This window comes from Talpa europaea, assembly GCF_964194135.1.
Source record: "Talpa europaea genome assembly, chromosome: 14".
Taxonomy (NCBI): Eukaryota; Metazoa; Chordata; class Mammalia; order Eulipotyphla; family Talpidae; genus Talpa; species Talpa europaea.
Window position 1 is genome coordinate 15,653,473 of NC_140082.1, and position 18,084 is coordinate 15,671,556.

The 18,084-nt window shown below is 51.1% G+C and overlaps 1 protein-coding gene across 1 annotated transcript; it reads right to left on the reverse strand.

Annotated features, from left to right (window-relative positions):
* Positions 1 to 4,016: 4,016 nt before the first annotated feature.
* Positions 4,017 to 12,608, reverse strand: NEFH (neurofilament heavy chain; the record flags this gene model as incomplete). Its single annotated transcript, XM_084253923.1, has 4 exons — positions 4,017 to 6,030; positions 7,855 to 7,979; positions 9,812 to 10,011; positions 11,738 to 12,608. 4 exons carry the CDS (start codon positions 12,606 to 12,608, stop codon positions 4,017 to 4,019), a joined length of 3,210 nt encoding a protein of 1,069 aa, XP_084110049.1.
* Positions 12,609 to 18,084: the final 5,476 nt, after the last annotated feature.

The window sequence follows — 18,084 nt, forward strand, 5'->3', positions numbered from 1 at the left end:
GTCTGAACCTCAATGGGCCCCTACCCACACTAAACCAACCCACACTAGATTGTAGTGTAAGTGAGAAAGATGCTTTCTTTGGGTTAAGCCACTGAGATTTTAGTTTTTTATCATTGCAGACATAACCTAACCCATTCTTTCTGAAATAATCCCCCTGGGGAAAAAAAATGAAGGATGTTTTCATCAACCCAGTGGTATCAGATGAGCCAACAGCTAGCCAGCAAGAATGACGCATCTTAAAGAGGTCAGTTCCTTTCCACATGTCATCTGTGTCCCCCGGGCCTCTGATATCTGACAAGCAATTCCTTAGTAGTTTGGCTCTACTGGTTTTTCCTAAGGTTTGTTACCCTCCCAGCGGGAGGATGATTTTGTTTAGCAGATGGTTCAGATCAGTTCTGCTTGGTATCTGGCCAGCTAATCATGCCTACATGAGGGAAAAGAGGAACGGCAGCTGGGCCCTGCCTGTGCTCTTAGGGACTTGAGAATACTATCAAGGAGGGCTGGAGCTTTTGCCATACAAATACCTTAAGTAGGGCCTCCCTGGTGGCGCAGCGGTTGAGCACTGGGTTGCGAAGCTGCCCACAGCCTCTGCAGCACTGGTTCGATCCCCAGTCAACGGCGAGCCACCCACTGTTCCCCTCAGCAGTGTACTTCGTCAGTCTACCTGCTCTGCTCCCCGCTCTGGCTCTGGTGAATTCTCTCACCCTCCTGCGCTTCTGACTGTACCCAGTGCTTGTATAAATAAATAAATAAATCTTAAAAAAAAAAAAATACCTTAGATATCTGGTTTGGGTGGCCGTGTTCCGTGTCCTTGGAAAAGACTGGATAGGATGGCAGAGTAAGGAAGCGCTTGTGCTCTGTGGTCATACAGGCCCAAATTTTGACCCAGGGACCACCTCTTCTCACCTTTGAGGTCTTTTATTTTTTTAAAGATTTATTTTTATTTGTGCATACAAGAACTGGGGTATAGGCCAGAGGTGCGGGGGGTGAGAGGACTCACCAGAGACATGTTTTCATTTATATACAACCTCTTGATATATCAATTTTCAAAAGCCTTTTATTTTGAAATAATTTTTAATTTACTGAAAGGTTACGAAGTTAGTATAAAAAGGTTCCTCTTTCACCCAGCTCTCTCAAATAGTTATTTTACATGATCTTCATGCATTTGTCGAATTTAACAGATTAATGTTGGTACCTTACTACTAACTGAATTACAGATTATTTGAAGTTCACTGGTTTTTCCACTCACTGTTTCATGATCTAGTCCAGGACACCACATTGCATTGAGACATCATGTCTTCTCCAGTCTATTTCTCAATCTTTTCTTTGATTTATCAATTTGAACCATTTTTTCCAGACTAAAGTGAGAGAGGAAAGTTTTTGATCAATTATACACTCTACTTTCTCCACTCTCTTCCTTTTGTCTTACGTTTTGGTATAACACATATTCATTGTAGCAGGTAAATATTCTTACTTGCTGAATTAACTAGTATGTAATTACACTTGCTCTTATAATTTTTTGTTTTCTTTGAAATTGAATACATCTTCTCACATTCTCCCATAGTTCAGTAAAAAGAAATTCAATTTTATACATGGTGAATCTTGCCAAATAATTTATAAGTTTAATTTTTTTCTTGGAGCGTTCCCTCTCAAACACACTGCAGTCTGGATAGGGACTGCAAAGTTATTGTCCAAAGAGTTGTCTCTTGGGCCTCCCAGGTGGCGCAGTGGGTAGAGCGCAGCGCTGTGAAGCTATCTGCTGCCTCTACAGCGTGGGTTTGATCCCGGCCGGCCGTGGAGAATCCCATGTGGCGCAGCAGACCTCTCCTGTCTCGCCCGCTGCTCCCCTCGGCATTGTATATCAGTCAGTCTGCCTGTTCTGTTCCCCACTCTGTCTCTGATGAATCCTCTCACCCTCCCACGTCTCTGGCCTAGACCCCTGTTCTTGTATAAATAAAATAAAATCTTTAAAAAAAGAGTTGTCTCTTTGTCATTATCCCAGAGAGTTTCATCTTTTATGTTGTTCTTGTTTCTATATTCCTGGATTTTCTATTTCTTAAACTTTCAGTTCTTTTGCTAGACCATGTCCTCTACTGACTTTCAGAGAAAGGATTTAGGGATGTCATTTTTTGGACTTTAGTTGCCATAAGTTGTCCTTTTTTCTACCCTCCTATTTATCAGTATAAACATCTAGGTAGTTTATCATTGATGCCAGGAAGTTCAGGCCATGCTAGTTCTTCACCCCTTTTTTATCCTCACTGGAAGCTTTTAGCAACCTCTATCCTGGGTTCTGAATGTTGGATCTGAATGTTTATGTGATTCAGGTAGGCTAAATCTACCACTGGACCTAGAATTTGGCATGTGACCCAGCAGGTCCAATCAGTATTCCATCCTCTCTGGCCATAGTGATTGCTTTTGGGATGAGCTTATGACCCCATTACTAATGAGATTCAGTTTTCAGACTGGTTGAACTGATGGGGAGAAAATCTCTCTCTCCCTGGTTTGTACCTGGATGGGTGCAAACCCAAAGCTACTTAGGATCTCTGTTCCAGAACATAGCTACAGTACCTGAGTATCAAGCTGGGATCTGGGACCTAGGAAATCCCCATGGGTCTTGTCGGGAAAAGTCATAGTTGGCTGAGTTTCCCAAATTGCTTTAAAAAATAACTATCATTTATCAACATGTTTTTATATAAATTCTATCCAATCTACATGGGAATTTTTCAAGGTAGATATTCTGATGCCTATTTCAATGGTGAGAAAACAGGTGAGGTGAGTTGCTTCAGTCACATAGCTAGTATGTTGTAGAGTCAGGATTTAAACTTAGAACTTAATTCCAGAATCTGTTTTCTGGAGTACCACACCACAGAATCCTGAGCTGCTTTAGTTGGCTAAAGTTTTGGACATCAAATGACTGCTGTGTTGGGTCACACCTGGGCCATTTGCTTGAGATGGTTTCCCAGAACATAGAGATTTCGTCCTAAAAACTAGAAAAGTCCTGAGCAAGTGAGGGTAGGCTGCTTCCCTTGATGCTTGGGCAGTCACTTTATCATATTTCCCAGACTTCAGTGTGCATTAGAATTAAGTGGGAGTTGGTGAAGCATGCACTTCCTGGACCTGCCTCTCATATTTCATTTCAATAATGTAGGATAGAATCAAGGAGTCTGCATTTTATGAGCCTCCCAGATGCTACTGGTGTAGGTGATCCATGGACCATGCTGAGAAGCCATGCACCAGACCACACCTATCTAAGATCATATAAACGAAGCACCTAGTATGTTGCCTGGCACAGGGATTGTGCTAGAAAATAGCACAAGATGACATTTAGTCCCAGACCCACATGAGACCTCTGGTGCTCACTCAGTGCCTGTGGTTGCTAGACCTCCCCTGGCCTGCCCATGAGAAAATAAATAACAGTAGCATCTTCATTTTATAAGCACTTGGTTTTATTGCACAGAAGCAATTTAAAGTGGACTCCAGTGGAAAAGTGTGCCCTGGCATGAATCAGTGGCCAGTGCCCAGCCCCACCTGCTCCAGCTCTTCCAGGATAGAGAGCTCTGGGCAAGGGCTTGGCCACTCCTTTGGAAAAGAGAAGGCATTTGGGAATAGGTTAAGACATCTCAAGCATAATGTGTTTCTAACGGCTCATTCATTATTGCGGTCATCTGTCATTGCACATACAGGAAAATAAATGCACTTATTTGGAAAGGAGGGGCCGATTTTTATAGTCAAGTGTTTACGTGTGGCATTCCGCATGTATCACATTCAGCTACATAAGCTATCATAACATAATTGTCCATCGCCTGGGGAGGGTTTAGGGCATGGGGGCGGGGGTTGGGAGTGCCCTCTCTTGCTAACATATTGCTAACAGAAATTTCCATTTGGTGAAGGAGGGCCCCATCTAACAGTTTCTTCATACATAAAGGGACAAAAAATGAAAATTCATTACACCAACCCTTGAGCTCCAGACCCTCCTGAGTTTCTTTGGCTACTCTGGATGTTGCTTTCTCCCTGCCTTACTTCTCCCCCTTAGTGGCCTTTTCTTCTGTGGCCTTCTCCAGAGGCCTGCTGTCTCTCTGGTCTGTGCTAGACGATTTCTCTGCCTTTTCTGTCTTGGCTTTGCTGGGCATGGGGGCCTCCTTGCCAGGCTCTTCCTTGGCTTGGGCCTCTGTTTTGGGTTTTTCCTCAGGTTTCTTGGGCTCTGTGGCCTTTTCCTCCTTGGCATCTTTTTTCTCAGGTGCTGCTGTCGTCTCTTCCTTCTTTGGCTTTTCTGGCTCCTTCTCTGCTGCTTTGCTGGGTTCTTTCGCCTTGCTGTCATCTGGTTCCTTCTTGGCCACCTCAGTCTTCTCCTTGGGTTTGACCTCTTCCTTCACTTTGGCAGGACCCTCCTTCTCTGGGGTCACTGCTTTTTTCTTATCTTCAGTCTCTTCCTTCTTAGCTTCAACTTTTGATTCTTTGGGCTTTTCCACAGCAGTTTCCTTCTTCTCGACCTCAGGCTTTGAAGCCTCCTTCTTAGATGTCTCATCTTTCTTGCTGTCCTTCTCCTCAGTTTTTGGTGTGGTTGGAGCTTTCTCTTCCTCTCCCTTCTTTGGGGGCTCTTTGACTTTGACCTCCTGAGGTTTCTCCTTCTCCTTCACAGGGGACTTTGCCTCTTCACTCTTTGGGGCCTCCTTCTCAGGAGCCTTGGCCGCCTCCTTCACAGGAGATTTGACCTTCTCTGGGGACTTGGCAGCCTCCTTGACAGGACTTTTGGCCTTTTCAGGGGATTTGATGTCTGCAGGAGACCTTACTTCCTCCTTCACTGGGGTCTTGGCTTCTGGGGACTTCACATCAAGAGTCTTGGCCTTCTCTGGGGACTTGGCCTCTTCCTTCACGGGGGACTTGGCCTTCTCTGGGGACTTGGCTTCTTCCTTCACAGGGGACTTGGCCTCTTCCTTCATGGGGGACTTGGCCTTCTCTGGGGACTTGGCCTCTTCTTTCATGGGGGACTTGGCCTTCTCTGGGGACTTGGCCTCTTCTTTCACGGGGGACTTGGCCTCTTCTTTTACGGGGGACTTGGCCTTCTCTGGGGACTTGGCCTCTTCTTTCACGGGGGACTTGGCCTTCTCTGGGGACTTGGCCTCTTCCTTCATGGGGGACTTGGCCTTCTCTGGGGACTTGGCCTCTTCCTTCATGGGGGACTTGGCCTTCTCTGGGGACTTGGCCTCTTCTTTCACTGGGGACTTGGTCTTCTCTGGGGACTTGACTTCCATTGGAGACTTGACCTGAACTGGGGACTTGGTCTTCTCTGGGGACTTGGCCTCGTCCTTCACTGGAGACTTGACCTCCACTGGGGACTTGGCCTCTTCCTTCAATGGGGACTTGACCTCTACTGGAGACTTGGCCTTTACAGGGGACTTGACCTCCACTGGAGACTTGGCCTTTTCAGGGGACTTCACTTCAACTGGCAATTTTGCTGCTTCTTTCATGGGGGATTTAGCTTTCACTGGAGACTTGATCTCAGTTGGTAACTTCACTTCCTCCTTCACTGGGGACTTTGCTTTCTCAGGGGATTTTACCTCAGCTGGAGACTTGGTGTCTTCCTTCTCTGGGGACTTGGCTCCAGCTGGCAATTTTGCTTCATCTTTCATGGGAGATTTAGCCTTTTCTGGGGACTTGACCTCAGCTGGTGACTTGGCCTCTTCCTTCACTGGAGATTTGGCCTCCTTCTCTGGGAATGCAGCCTCTTCTGCTGGGGGAGACTTTGCCTCTTCTTCTCCCTCTTCTGCTTCCTCTTCTCCTCCCTCCTCACCTTCCTCTTCCTTGGTCTCTTTCTCCTCTTCTTCAGTCACTTCCTCGGTCACTTGGATCTCCTCTGTCTGTTCCTCCACAATCACGGTTTCCTTCTCTGACTTTTCTACCACCTTGATCATCTCTTCACTTTTGACCTTTATGTGAGTAGCTGCAGAAGGGATTTTAGGGAGTCCTTCTGGAAGGGAGAAAGGACTAGGACCAAAGCCAATACGACACTCTTCACCCTCCAGGAGTTTTCTGCCAAATGGATAATGTAACATGTTACTGTTAACCAGAGCAGACTGGTGAGTTTGGGGTCTTCCTGGATTACTCTGAAGGTCCATAACATGCAATGGTATGGACTTCAGGGAGGAAGGAATGTGAATGATGGTTACTTTGAAAGCGGAAAGTCACTTAGTAAATCATCATAGAATCTGTACCCCACTGGCATAGCTCACATTTTGCAGCTAAGGCTATAATTTATAAAAACTTCTCCCCTTGAAAAATGACCCCCAAGAGAGAATTCCTATATACCCACAAAAGTTACACCTATTGTCCCTCAACTAAACTGTTATTCAAGAGAAATTTTGGAGCCTGAGCAAACAATTCCATATTTATGAATCTGAGTTTAAGAGGTACTAGGCCATTCCCACTGGAGTTTGAAAGGTTTTCTGTCATATACCTTCACAAATGTAACAGCACTCGAACCCTCCAGGGATCTCCGTTAATGTGCAGATTCGGTGTGAGGCCTGAAAGTCTGACTTTTTTTCCTTTAAAGATTTTACTTATTTATGTGTAGAAGAAATGGGCTATAGGCCAGGGGTGCAGAGGGGTGAGAGGATTCACCAGAGAGAGAGTGGGGAGCAGAACAGGCAGAAGTTACTGAAAAACACTGCTGAGGGGAGCAGTGGTAAGGCAGGAGAGGTCTGCTATGCTATATGTGGGTTAGCTCCCTGGCTGGGATTGAACTCAGGGCATAGTGGTGACAGTGCCGAGACTTAACCCCTACACCACCAGAGAGGCCCCTGAAAGTCTGACTTTCTAACAAGTCCTCAGCTGATGCTGATTACTCCGGTTTACTGATGACATTTTCAAGGGCAAGACACAAACTAGAGCCAAGAACTGGGAAGCGAAGGGTTACCAGTCAGTAGTGGGGACAGGGGCTCCTGGGGTCAGCCCTGCTCCACAGTCTGAAACTGCTAAGCTGGGAGGTTTTGTGGTTATCATTTACCAAGGGCTTGCTCTGGTGGAGCTCAGTGGTACCTGCTGCAGTTCTTGGATTAGCTCATGAACAGGATTAGCTCCTCCTCCCAACAACCCCACAAGTGGGTACTGTTATCATTAACCCCTGCCTTAGTGCCCCAGGAATCAAGTGCTCAGAGAGCTAAGAAATTCTAAGAGACTGAGGGCCTCCCTGGGGGCGCAGCGGGTTAAGCACAGTGCTGTGAAGCTATCCACAGCCTCTACTGCGCAGCTTCGATTCCCTCTCCTGTCGCGCCTGCTGCTCCCCTCTGCAGTGTCTTCTGTCTGTCTGCCTGTTCTGCTCCCTGCTCTGTCTCTGGTTAATCCTCTCACCCTCCCGCACCTCCAGTCTGTACCCCAGTTCTTGTATAAGAGTAAATAAATCTTAAAACAACAACAAAAAAGAAATTCTAAGAGATTGAGTTGAAAAGACCGGTGACCACACAAGTACCTCCTTTCCCTCCAAAGCTGGGGGTCTGGGGAGAGGGTGAGGAGCTTTAGCCTCTAAGTCATTGTCAGAATGAAAATAAACCACTCTTTAGATTTTTTTGTCTCTCAGAAGAATGGCTGCCAGGACTATGGGAAGGGAGTGGGGGCTTATTCTGTAATGAGCAGACTTCAGTTGGGAAGAAAAAAAAGTTCTTGCAATAGAAGGTGTAGATGGTTGCACAACAATGTAAATATTCTTAATACTACTGGACTGTATACTTTAAATCAGTTTAATAGCAAATCCTAACAGCAAACATTTTTTGTTTCTAAGAAAGGCAGACTGCTTCTCTGGGGCTTGAAACCTAAGGCTTAGCTCCTGATACAAATACAAAGGCCCCCGGCCCACCTCACCTGTAAGCAGCAATCTCAATATCCAGAGCCATCTTGACATTGAGCAGGTCCTGGTACTCCCGGAGCTGGGCTGCCATCTCCCACTTGGTATTCCTCAGCTCAGTGTCCAGCTGCTGGATGGCTTCCTGGAGAGACAAGGTCACACAAGTCACATGCCAGCCAGCAACTGGCCCTCAGTGCCTAGGAGGCTGGGACTATTGGTGCAAGCCCAGAGCAGTTCCACCCAGACAGGTAAACTGGGGCCACTCCCAACCTATCAAAGCTGGACATGGACATGGACTGCTTGGAGCAAAAGTCTTGGTTGTGTATATAATCTCAGCCAGGGAATGAAACACACCAGTCACCAACAATGGTTATCACTGGACAGTGGGATGGAGGTAAGTTTTTTTGTTTCTTAAAGATTTATTTATTTAAGCATACAAGAGCTGGGGCATAGGCCAGAGGTGGTGGGGGAGTGGTGAGAGGATTCACCAGAGACAGAGTGGGGAGCATAACAGGCGGATCTACTGAAATACACTGCTGAGGGTAGTAGTGGGTGAGACAGGAGAGGTCTGCTGCGCCATGTGTGTTAGCTCCCTAGCCGGGGATTGAACTCATGATGCGGTGGCTGCCTGACGGCCAACTGCTTCATAGTGCTGAGACTTAACCTCTTGCACCACCAGGGAGGTCCCAGGATGGTGGTAAGTTTTTATAGCTCTCTTTCTTTTAAAAAGGATTTATTTATGCATACAAGCACTAGGGTACAGGCCAGAGGTATGTGGGGGCGGTGAGAGGATTTGCCAGAGACAGAGTGGGGAACAGAAAGGGCAGATTGACTGAAATAATCTGCTGAGGGGAGCAGGGGGTGAGTCAGGAGAGGTCTGCTGCACCATGTGCGTATCTCCTGACTGGGGATTGAACTCATGCTGCAGTGGCTGCAGATAGCTTCATAGGTTGTGTCCTAACCCCTTGCGCCACCAGGGAGGCCCAGTTCTTAAAGATCTCTTAAGCTGAGAAAATGCTCAGTGGAAATGGGACTTGTCTGCTTTTGTGCCCTATTGTTTTCCCAGTGCTCCAAAATGCCTGCCACATAGTAAGGGATCAGGAAGCATCTCTTGGTGATGACCAGGATAATACAGAGAAGCAAGTTAAATAGTTGAAGTTTCGCTCCAACTCCAAGCCCACTGTAGCCCTGGCTTAAAGTAAGCTATTACAGCTGACTCTTTTTCTATAACTGCATAACAAATTCTTTTAAAGTTTTTTTTTTTTTTTAAGAAAATGGTATTTTCCTTTTGTCAGTTGTTTCATAGGTGGAATCTGCAAGGCCTTCTCCAGACTACCCACAGGAGAGACACTGGTTATTGTTTACCAGATGCTGCATGTGAGCACATTCACACTTATTAAAAAATTGTCTAACAAGAAAAAAAATATCTCTCTATAATCTTCACAGTTCTGCAAAGCAGGCATTCTTTCTTCTTTAAAAAAAAAATCATTGAGAGGCCTCTGTGGTGGCACAGAGGTTAAAGTCTCAGTGCTATCAAGCTATCGCCAGCCACTGCAGCATGAGTTCTATCCCCAGCCAGGGCACTGACCCACATGGCATAGCAGACCTCTCCTGTCTCAACCGCTGCTCCCCTCAGCAGTGTATTTCGGTAGACCTGCCTGTTCTGCTCCTCACTCTGTCTCTGGTGAATCCTCTCACCCTTACCCTGCACCTCTGGTCTGTACCCCAGTTCTTGTATAAATAAATAAATAACAATCTTCAAACGTCATTGCACTGAAGGAATTCAGGTTCCACAAGGCAGATAACTGCCAGGATCACACAGCTTGGGAGTCACACTGGTAGCCCTGGCATGTCTGACTCCAGGGCCCATGGTCTGAGCCACTGAAACCTATTTAGAGAGGGGCAGTGACATGCCCAGGGTCACCCAACCAACTGAGGCAGCGTGGCTCTCTTCCCTACTCCTGCCCCACCCACCTGGTAGGATGCAATGTCGGCCTGGTGACGGTCCTCCAGCTCAGAGCGCTGCCTCTCCAGTGAGTCCTTGGTGCCTCTGAGTGCCTCCAACTCTGTGGTCCTGGCCTGCAGCTGGCGCCGATACTCTGTTATCTCCTCCTGTGCTGAGCGCATGGCATCTGTGTTCACCTTGGCTGCCTCTGACAGTCGGTCCAACCTCACTAGGAGAGAAGAGGACAAAGCACAGGGTTAAATATATCTCGATTTAGGTTCCAGTACCCAAATCTGTAAAGTGACACAATGACCTGGGCACCATCTTGGATACTTAACTCACCTGTATTCTGTATTCTGTGTGAAAGACAATAACCTATTCCCCAAGGCCACTCAGCTAGCGAGAGACAGCTAGGATTCAAATCTAGAATCTAGATCCCAACTCAGGATTCAGAAACTCTACAGGACAGAGGAAGCCCCATTTCTGGTTCCAGTGCCTGGCTCAGCTCCCAGCAAGGGTCCACAGTGCTTGTGGTTTGGATGTAAAACCTGGCCCACAGGGCTTAACCCTGAGGTTGTGGCTGAACAAGTTAATCCTATGAGCTTTGCAGGCATGAGGGTGCTGAAATCACCTTGTAGCCAGTCCCTTCCTTATAGGTTTCTGTGGTGTACACTCCAAGGTCACTGAAGAGCCTGGGGCTTTTGTGCCAGCTACTCAGTCCCTTCCTCTTCCCAAAAGCATATTCTCTAGCACAGAAACCCCTGAGCCAATGGTAGCCACCCAGGCCCCTTCCAGCAAAGAGCTGCTGGCTCCCAGAAGACCTTCAGAGGTCATTGGAGGCAGGAGTCTAGTCTACATCTCCTGAAAGTGAACATCCTGCATTTTGAGAGAGTGACACCCGGGGCCTGAGTTGGAAAGCCAGCAGCGTGGCCCAGAAGTCTTAGGATGGTATGCCTGTGTGACTCACACAGAGAGCAGAGAGGTTCACTCTTGGAGGAGGCTTGCTGCAGGGAAGGGGGAGGGGACAGTTCTGTCACTGCAGAGGAGTGGAAAAGGAACCAGAAAAAGTGAAGCAGGTGCTTCCAGTGCCGTCACACTTAGAAACCATACTGGTGGCTAAGGATTCTTAACCATTGTAAGAAAAATGCAGAAACTTCTGCACCCTCCCAAAGACACACAAGTTTTACAGTGTCAGGAAGAATTATGGAGCTCTGCAGAGCAAGAAGCCCAGTGGGTCCACCCCCGTCTTTCAACTCCAAATGAAATGAAAACTAGAGGGTATTGGCCAAGGTCACCCTGCATCTGTTGGGCAACGCTTCAAGCTGCTGCAGCTGTAATCTAGCTGACTCCAGGCAGCAGAGGTGGGGGGTGCGGGCACAATCCTAGCTTCTGTGTAGGGAAGACAGTCATTAAAGGGCCCACCCATCACCTTTTGGCCTCAGGCACCAATTGATTGTAAGACTGGTTCTTGGGAGAAGGGATGTGAGCCTCCTATCCCTCCCCACAAGTAGAGGGGAGCAGTCTGATAGGGGTGGAGAGAACAGGGTTCCCTGTGATGTGTAGAAGCAGGGATGCAGTCTTGGGCAGGGAAGTTATGTTACACTGAAGGGCAGGGAACCTGGTGGAAAGGAGCCTCACGGTGGGTAACCCAAGCTTGGAGCAGGGAGCAGAGAGAAGACCCAAGGTTAAAGGACAGACTTAAGGACACTGGAGGAGAGCACCTAAAGGAGAATCCAGCGTGGCGGGGGTCTGGGGAGTGGGGTGTGTAGTGAGAAGAGACGCGGAGTGAAAGTGACACTTAACTAGGGGGCATGCACTCCGCAGGGCGAAACTGAGCCAAGCACCCTCCAGCCCAGGCACCCGTGCAGAGCCCATGCAGAGCCCACCCGTGCCACCCCACCCCTCCCGACCAGCAGGAGGCGCCCCCTCCTCGCCACGCCCGCTCGCCCGCCCACCTCGGAACCACTCCTCCGACTGCAGCGTGCTCTGCACCGCGTGGCCTTCCAGCTGCGCGCGGATCTCGCGCAGCGCCGAGGTCACATCGCACTTGAGGGCGTCGCGCGCCTCGGCCTGCGCCTGAGCCTGCACGGCGCCGCAGCCCTGGATCTGGCCGAGCAGCTCTCCCACCTCCTCCTGGTGGTGGCGCCGCAGGTAGCCGCACTCCTCCTGCAGGGCTTGCGCCTTCTTCTGCAGCTCCGCGCGCGCGGCGTCCGCCTCCTGCGCGAAGCGCGCGAGTGCGCGCGCCGCCGCCTCGGCCTCCTCGCGCTGCCGGGCCTCGTCGTCCAGGCGCTGGCGCACGTGCGCGATGTCCTCCAGCAGGTGCTCCTGCTCCAGGCGCAGCTGCCCGCGCGCCGCGCCCAGGCGCAGCACGGCGCCGCGCATCTCGCGCACCTCGCGCTCGTACAGCTCGCCCATGGCGGCGCGCCCCGCCTGCTGCTGCCGGAGCGCCGCCGCCTCGCCCTCCAGGCTGCGGTTGTGCGCCTCGAGCTGCCGCACCTTGTCGATGTAGCCCGCGAAGCGGTCGTTCAGCGCCTGCAGCTGCTCCTTCTCGCTGCGCGCGGCGGCCGCCACCACGCAGCCCTCCGGCCCGTTGCTCAGCGTGTCCAGCGAGTCGGTGCTCGAGGCGGCCGCGGCGCCGCGGAATCGGCCGGGCGCGGCCGACACGGAGCTCGCGGACGTCCGCGCCCACGAGTGGAAGCCGCTGGAGGAGCCGGCGGCCGAGCGCGCGCCGCCCTTGCGGGACAGCGCGTAGTGCAGCCCGCCGCCCCCCAGCAGCGGCGCGAACGGGGCGCCCAGCAGCGCGTCGGCGCCGCTGAAGCTCATCATGGCGGGAGCAGGTGCGGGGCCGGTGCGCGCGGGCGGCACTGCGGCAGCCCCGGGACGCCGGCTCTTTTATAGCCGCCCGGCCCGGCCCGGCCCAGCCCCTCGGCGGGCGGCGGGGGGGCGCGCGGGGAGGGCCCGCTTCTCCGCCGCCTCCCCCGCGGCCCCGGGCGGCCGGCTCCGCCGCAGTGAGAGGGGCGGGGCTGGGGACCTGGGAGCGAGGAGGACCTGGCGGCGTCAGAGGAGCCCCCCGAGGTGGAGTGGGGGGTAGGGGGCTCCGGAGCGCACGTGGCGACCCCCGGGTGCGCGCTGGAAGTTCCTGCCGCTGGGCTCGGGAATAAGAGAAGGGGCTTGAAACGGGAGGCGGACGGGAGACCTGGTGGAACAGGGCGGGGAACCTTTGGATGGAGCGATGGAAAACTCTCGTCCGCAGGAAGAGGGGGCCCTGCGCGGCAGGGGAGCACAGATTTTCCGGTTAGGACCTCAGCCTGGGAGGTGCAGAGTCTCGCACGGAATTGGGGAGGGAGCGAGGTAATCCTAAATGGAGGCATAATGGATGCTGCGGAGGGCACAGAGAGAGGCCTGGGGGCGACGGAGGTGCACCTTTCCCTTATCATTAATTAGAGGGGCCGCCGGGAGAGGCTCCAGAAATCTGCCGGCTCTGCAGTAGAGGAGCGGGACCTGGAGCTGGGGAGGGGGCGCCAAGGGTACCCTGAATCTGGGCATGGGGGACACTGCAGAGGATGAGGAGAGTGACACCTGGAGGGGGGCACAGTGGACTCCGGAAAGTCTCGAGTAGCCCGCAGGATAGGAGCAGGGACTGCAGCCGATCCCAGCAAAGGGGAACCTCAGTGAAAAGGGTAGAGGGTCCCCTAAATAGGCAGGAGGACACCGGGCTGTGTGTGTGTTGGGAGGAGGGTCAGAGAACCCAGAATGAGGGTGCAGTGGAGGACTGAGCATGATGCGAGAGAGCTGGCGCCCGTGCGGGGTGAGGGCCGCGACAGTAGCCGCCCAGGCGAGGGTCTGCGCACTGAGGTCAGCGCCACGGTTTGCGGGCCAAGTGACCTTGAACAAATTATGTCCTTTGACCCTTGTACAAAGGGGTCTTTATAAAGAGGTGGCCTTGCCCTGAGGAAGGTCTCCCACCTGAGATCCTCAGCATCCCTGACAGCTTCTGCTTTGGGGAGGGGATCCCACGTTCTGTCCTGGAGATGGCGGCTGCTTTCTCACCACTAGGAAGTCCGTCTTTTTCTCCCACCCCTCCCCACCCCTACAACAAATGGGTGCCTGTAGATATTCCTTCTCCTCCCGCAGGAAAGAGGTGGGATGCTTGTGGAGACTAAGGTCCTTCACCCGCTAAGCCCTCATGGAGGGTAAGGTTCGAAAGGGGTCCCTGGGACTTGGAGTTTGCAACTTCTGGTGTTATTTGGTATTTTCTGGGTTTTGGTCTCATGTCACATGCCTTGGGGTGGGGGCTGTGCTGCCCCTTCAGTACCCAGGGCAGAACCTGCTCCTTGTTGGTGGAAAAAAGGGTTAACTTCTGCCTTTACCTTGGGAGGAGAGGAAAGAGAGCATCTCCCCCTTGTGTAACCTCTGTGCGTACTGACTAGAGAGTGAGGGGGAGCGGGTGAAGGATCCGACTGTGTCACACGACAGCCAGGGACCTGGCCAGCCTTCTGACTTGTAGGAGTTCAGGACGCTCTCCCACAAATGCTGGGGTACCTAACCCACTCCCCTGACTAACCCCAGCGGATTCTGGGAGCCTTGAGACCCCCTGAGGATTAGGTGTAAGCTCCTCTCTCACGCCTGAGCCTCTCTGATTTATCTCAACCCCCACCACATTCCCAGTTTAGTTTTCTTTCCGAGGGCCCCAGGATGGAGACAAATAGACTCCCCCGGTGAAGACCTCTGCCGGCTGTTCTCTCTTTGCCTTCCACCTCCCCCCAGGCTGTAAGCAGACCCTCAGAGATGGGGATGCGGTGGTGCTCTGTCCCTTTAACCACGTTTTACTGGAAGGAGAGTGCCCTGGAGAGGAGGGGGGGAGGGAGTCTCCCGTTTCACATGGAGAAGCAGAACATGATGAAGCACTTTTCCCCCATTCAAATATCCAGTCATGCTCCCGTTTGTAGGGGGCAGAGGGGCTGGTTTGCAATGTGCTGGGAGGATGAAGGTGAGTGACTGAGGCTTCTGAGAGTGGCATGGGGTGGGGGGGTTATTTGCAGGACCCCCGTGCTCTCATGTGGATCCCCATTTAGTTATTTGTTTGGAATTTTGCCATTAGAGCCTTATTTCTTTGGGTCTTTTCAGTCAGCTGCAGAACGCAGATACGTTCACTAGGTGTGGGAGGGCTGACGAGCAGCTGACAGCAGGAGTGGTGGGAGGGACTGGGTAAAAGAGGGGATGGGGCCAAGATGGGATTTGTCAAGGTCAGGAGGCTACAATCATGGGATTGAAGATGCTGGTGGAGTCCAAGAAACCCCATGTATGGTTTTGTGCCTGGAAGTATGACATGGGGGTGGGAACTCTGAGGTCACTCCCCCAAAGGGCCCTTCAGGCTCACCTCCAAGAAATTATACCTGCTCTCCTTTACCCCCACCTTTAGGTCATTATCCCTTCCACAGTCTGCCCACCACATTACTTACCACTCCATTGTCATTGGGTGAATCAGCAAATACATGTCAGCAGTTCTCCTGTCACACTAGTGGGGTAGAGGGGACTTAAATTGGGGCTGAAATCTCTGTCAGCTTCCTTCCTGCTATTCTTACTTTGGAAGTGAGAACAATATATCATCCATCCATCCATCCATCCATCCATCCATCCATCCATCCATCCATCCATGCATCGCGTTTATTGAACACCTGCTATGTTATAGACACACACTAAACACCATATGCCTATACATCTCCAAAACTGTCTCCCTGGGACCAGAATTCTGAAGTCCTTCCCAGTTCCCAGCCCAGCATTCCCCAAGGCACCTTCAGGATGATGACTGGTATTCCTGAAAAAAAGGACAGGAGAAGAGGGAGTTTTGTGGCTAAAGGAGTTAAGCAGGGTTCTTGGGGTCTGGGCTTGGTGATGAGATTGGGAACTTTCCAAAGGTGAGTTGAGTGTGCCAAGTTCCTCAATCTTGTTTGACCACAGGCACTTCTTGGCCCCTGCTGTCTCTCGTAGTGGCCCACACTGAGGGACGTGTTCAGAATTGTGCTTCAACCTCTGCTGTCCCTTGACTGCCATCTGGGCTCCCATGAAGAGGCCCCAAGGTTAGTGCTCTTCAGAAATGGGGCCGCAATGTGAAGGATAAAGCAATAAAGCTCTCTGTGAACTTTAGCATTATTGTCATTCACTTTATTCATTCCGCACCTTACAGGATGAGACTTTGTGGACTCTGAAGAATGAGACCCTAGGGAGGGAGAACCCCTCTGATGTGTCCTGCAGAGGGAACCCAGCTACCATTTCTTCCTTGGTACCTCCTCAAACCTGGCTTACTAGGCAAGGATCATTGTTGCTATTTTATAGATGGTAATACTGAGGCCAGAGGGCGGTAGATTGCCTGAGTGACCTGTCACTCAGTGACCACTCACCTCACGACAGAAGTGAATTCAGTGTCTCAAATCATCCAGGCCTAAATTGGTGCTTTGTACATAGGGTGGACACCCATTTATCTGGCAGAGTAGAGGCCCAGGTTAGAGGAATGAGACAGCTGAATGGGGTTGGAGTCTCACCTCCGAAACGTGTCCAATTGAGAGTCCCCCTGACTCATGACCCGGCATCGTCACAACCTTTATTTGGGGCTCACTTCGCAGCCCAGGCATTCTGCAGCTCTGTGTCACCTCTCTGGGGAACAGTATATGACCACTCTTTGTGGGTACATTTGCTTAACTCTCCTGTTTTATTTGATAGAACTTGATATTTTCTAGTGGAAAAGCCTATTTTGTCTCCTATAAGATTTAAGCTTCATACATACATGAATTTTGGTCTGTTTTATTCATTGCTGATTTCCTCAGTACTTGGTGCAATGACTGACATACAGTAGGTGTTTAAAAATTAGCTGTCCATTGACTGCAGCCTGCCTGAGAGGCTCGCGATAGGCTGACATTTCAGCACCACGGATCTGGACAGCTCCCGGTACGCTGCGCCCTTGCAGGGAGGCCGCCGGCAGGATGGCCTGGGAGAGGTAGACCTGGAAGTTTGGGCCCTGCTCTCAGGCTCAGCTGTGTGGTCGCCTTTCCTGGGCTCACACCCTGCCCACTCCAATGCCTTTAGACGCATTCCTAGTATTACCGTCCTCCTTTTGGAGTTCACTTCTTTTCATGTGTCTATGTAGTGTGGAATATTTCTCTTCCTACCTGCCCCTTCCCCTGTAGTGTCTTCATATGCCCCATTCTGCATCTCCCTCTCTCGCCCCCTCCTGTTCCCTTCTTTCCCTTTCTCCTCTCCTTGCTTTCTCCCTCTGTCATGTTCCTCCTCCTTCTCCCCTCACCTCCTCATTTCTCTGTCCTCCTTATCCCTCTCTCCTTGCCTCTTCCTCCTCTGTCTCCTTAGAGGTGTCCTAATTTTGCAGGGCTTAAATCTGATTTATGGGGCCTCCCAGTGGCGCAGCGGTTGAGCGCTGGGTTGCGAAGCTGCCTGCAGCCTCTGCAGCACTGGTTCGATCCCCACCCACCGGGCCAGGGTCCCACATGGCGTGCAGACCTCTCCTGCCGCCCGCTGCTCCCCTCAGCAGTGTATTTCGTCAGTCTGCCTGTTCTGTTCCCCGCTCTGGCTCTGGTGAATTCTCTCACCCTCTTGCACTTCTGACTGTACCCAGTGCTTGTATAAATAAATAAATAAATATTTAAAAAAAAAAATAAATCTGATTTATGGTAAGAGGGAAGTAGCCTCTCCTTTCCCTATCCCTTTATGAAGAAAACAGCAAAAACTGAACTATGTGTGGTTTAGCATTAGCCTCCCCTAGTGTCTAGCCACAGTCCTAAATCACCAGGGACCGGCCCTTGGCTGATGAAAGCCTCAGCAGCTCTGCCTGCCCACCCACCCAGCTGCCGCCCGGGAACAGAACTGGGTGGGAGGATGAATTCTGCTGCAAAGGTCAGGAACTCGTGGGTGGATTCACAAATCCACTCCCTCTCCTCTGCTCCAGTTCCCTTTGCAGCCAATTACGGGTGAATGATTCTCGGGCTATGGGTCCTGAGAATGAGAGTGAGATGATTCATTTGTCCTTCCTAAGGGACCAGTCCTAGCAGTGTGGCAAGGCTTGCTGAGTTTTGTGTTCTCTAGGACTGTTATACTCTGGTTACCTAGAGCAAGAGGCTAAACAGTAACAGGAAATGAAGGCTCTCATCTAAGGAGGGGAGGAGTTGTCTCTGCTCTTATGCCTTTCCTCATTCCTGTAATCCTGTAAATACTGTTACTCTATGTCATGCTTTGGGAGATGGAGGCTCAGAGAGGTTGGATAACTTGGGCTAGGTTACACAGCTAGTGAGTG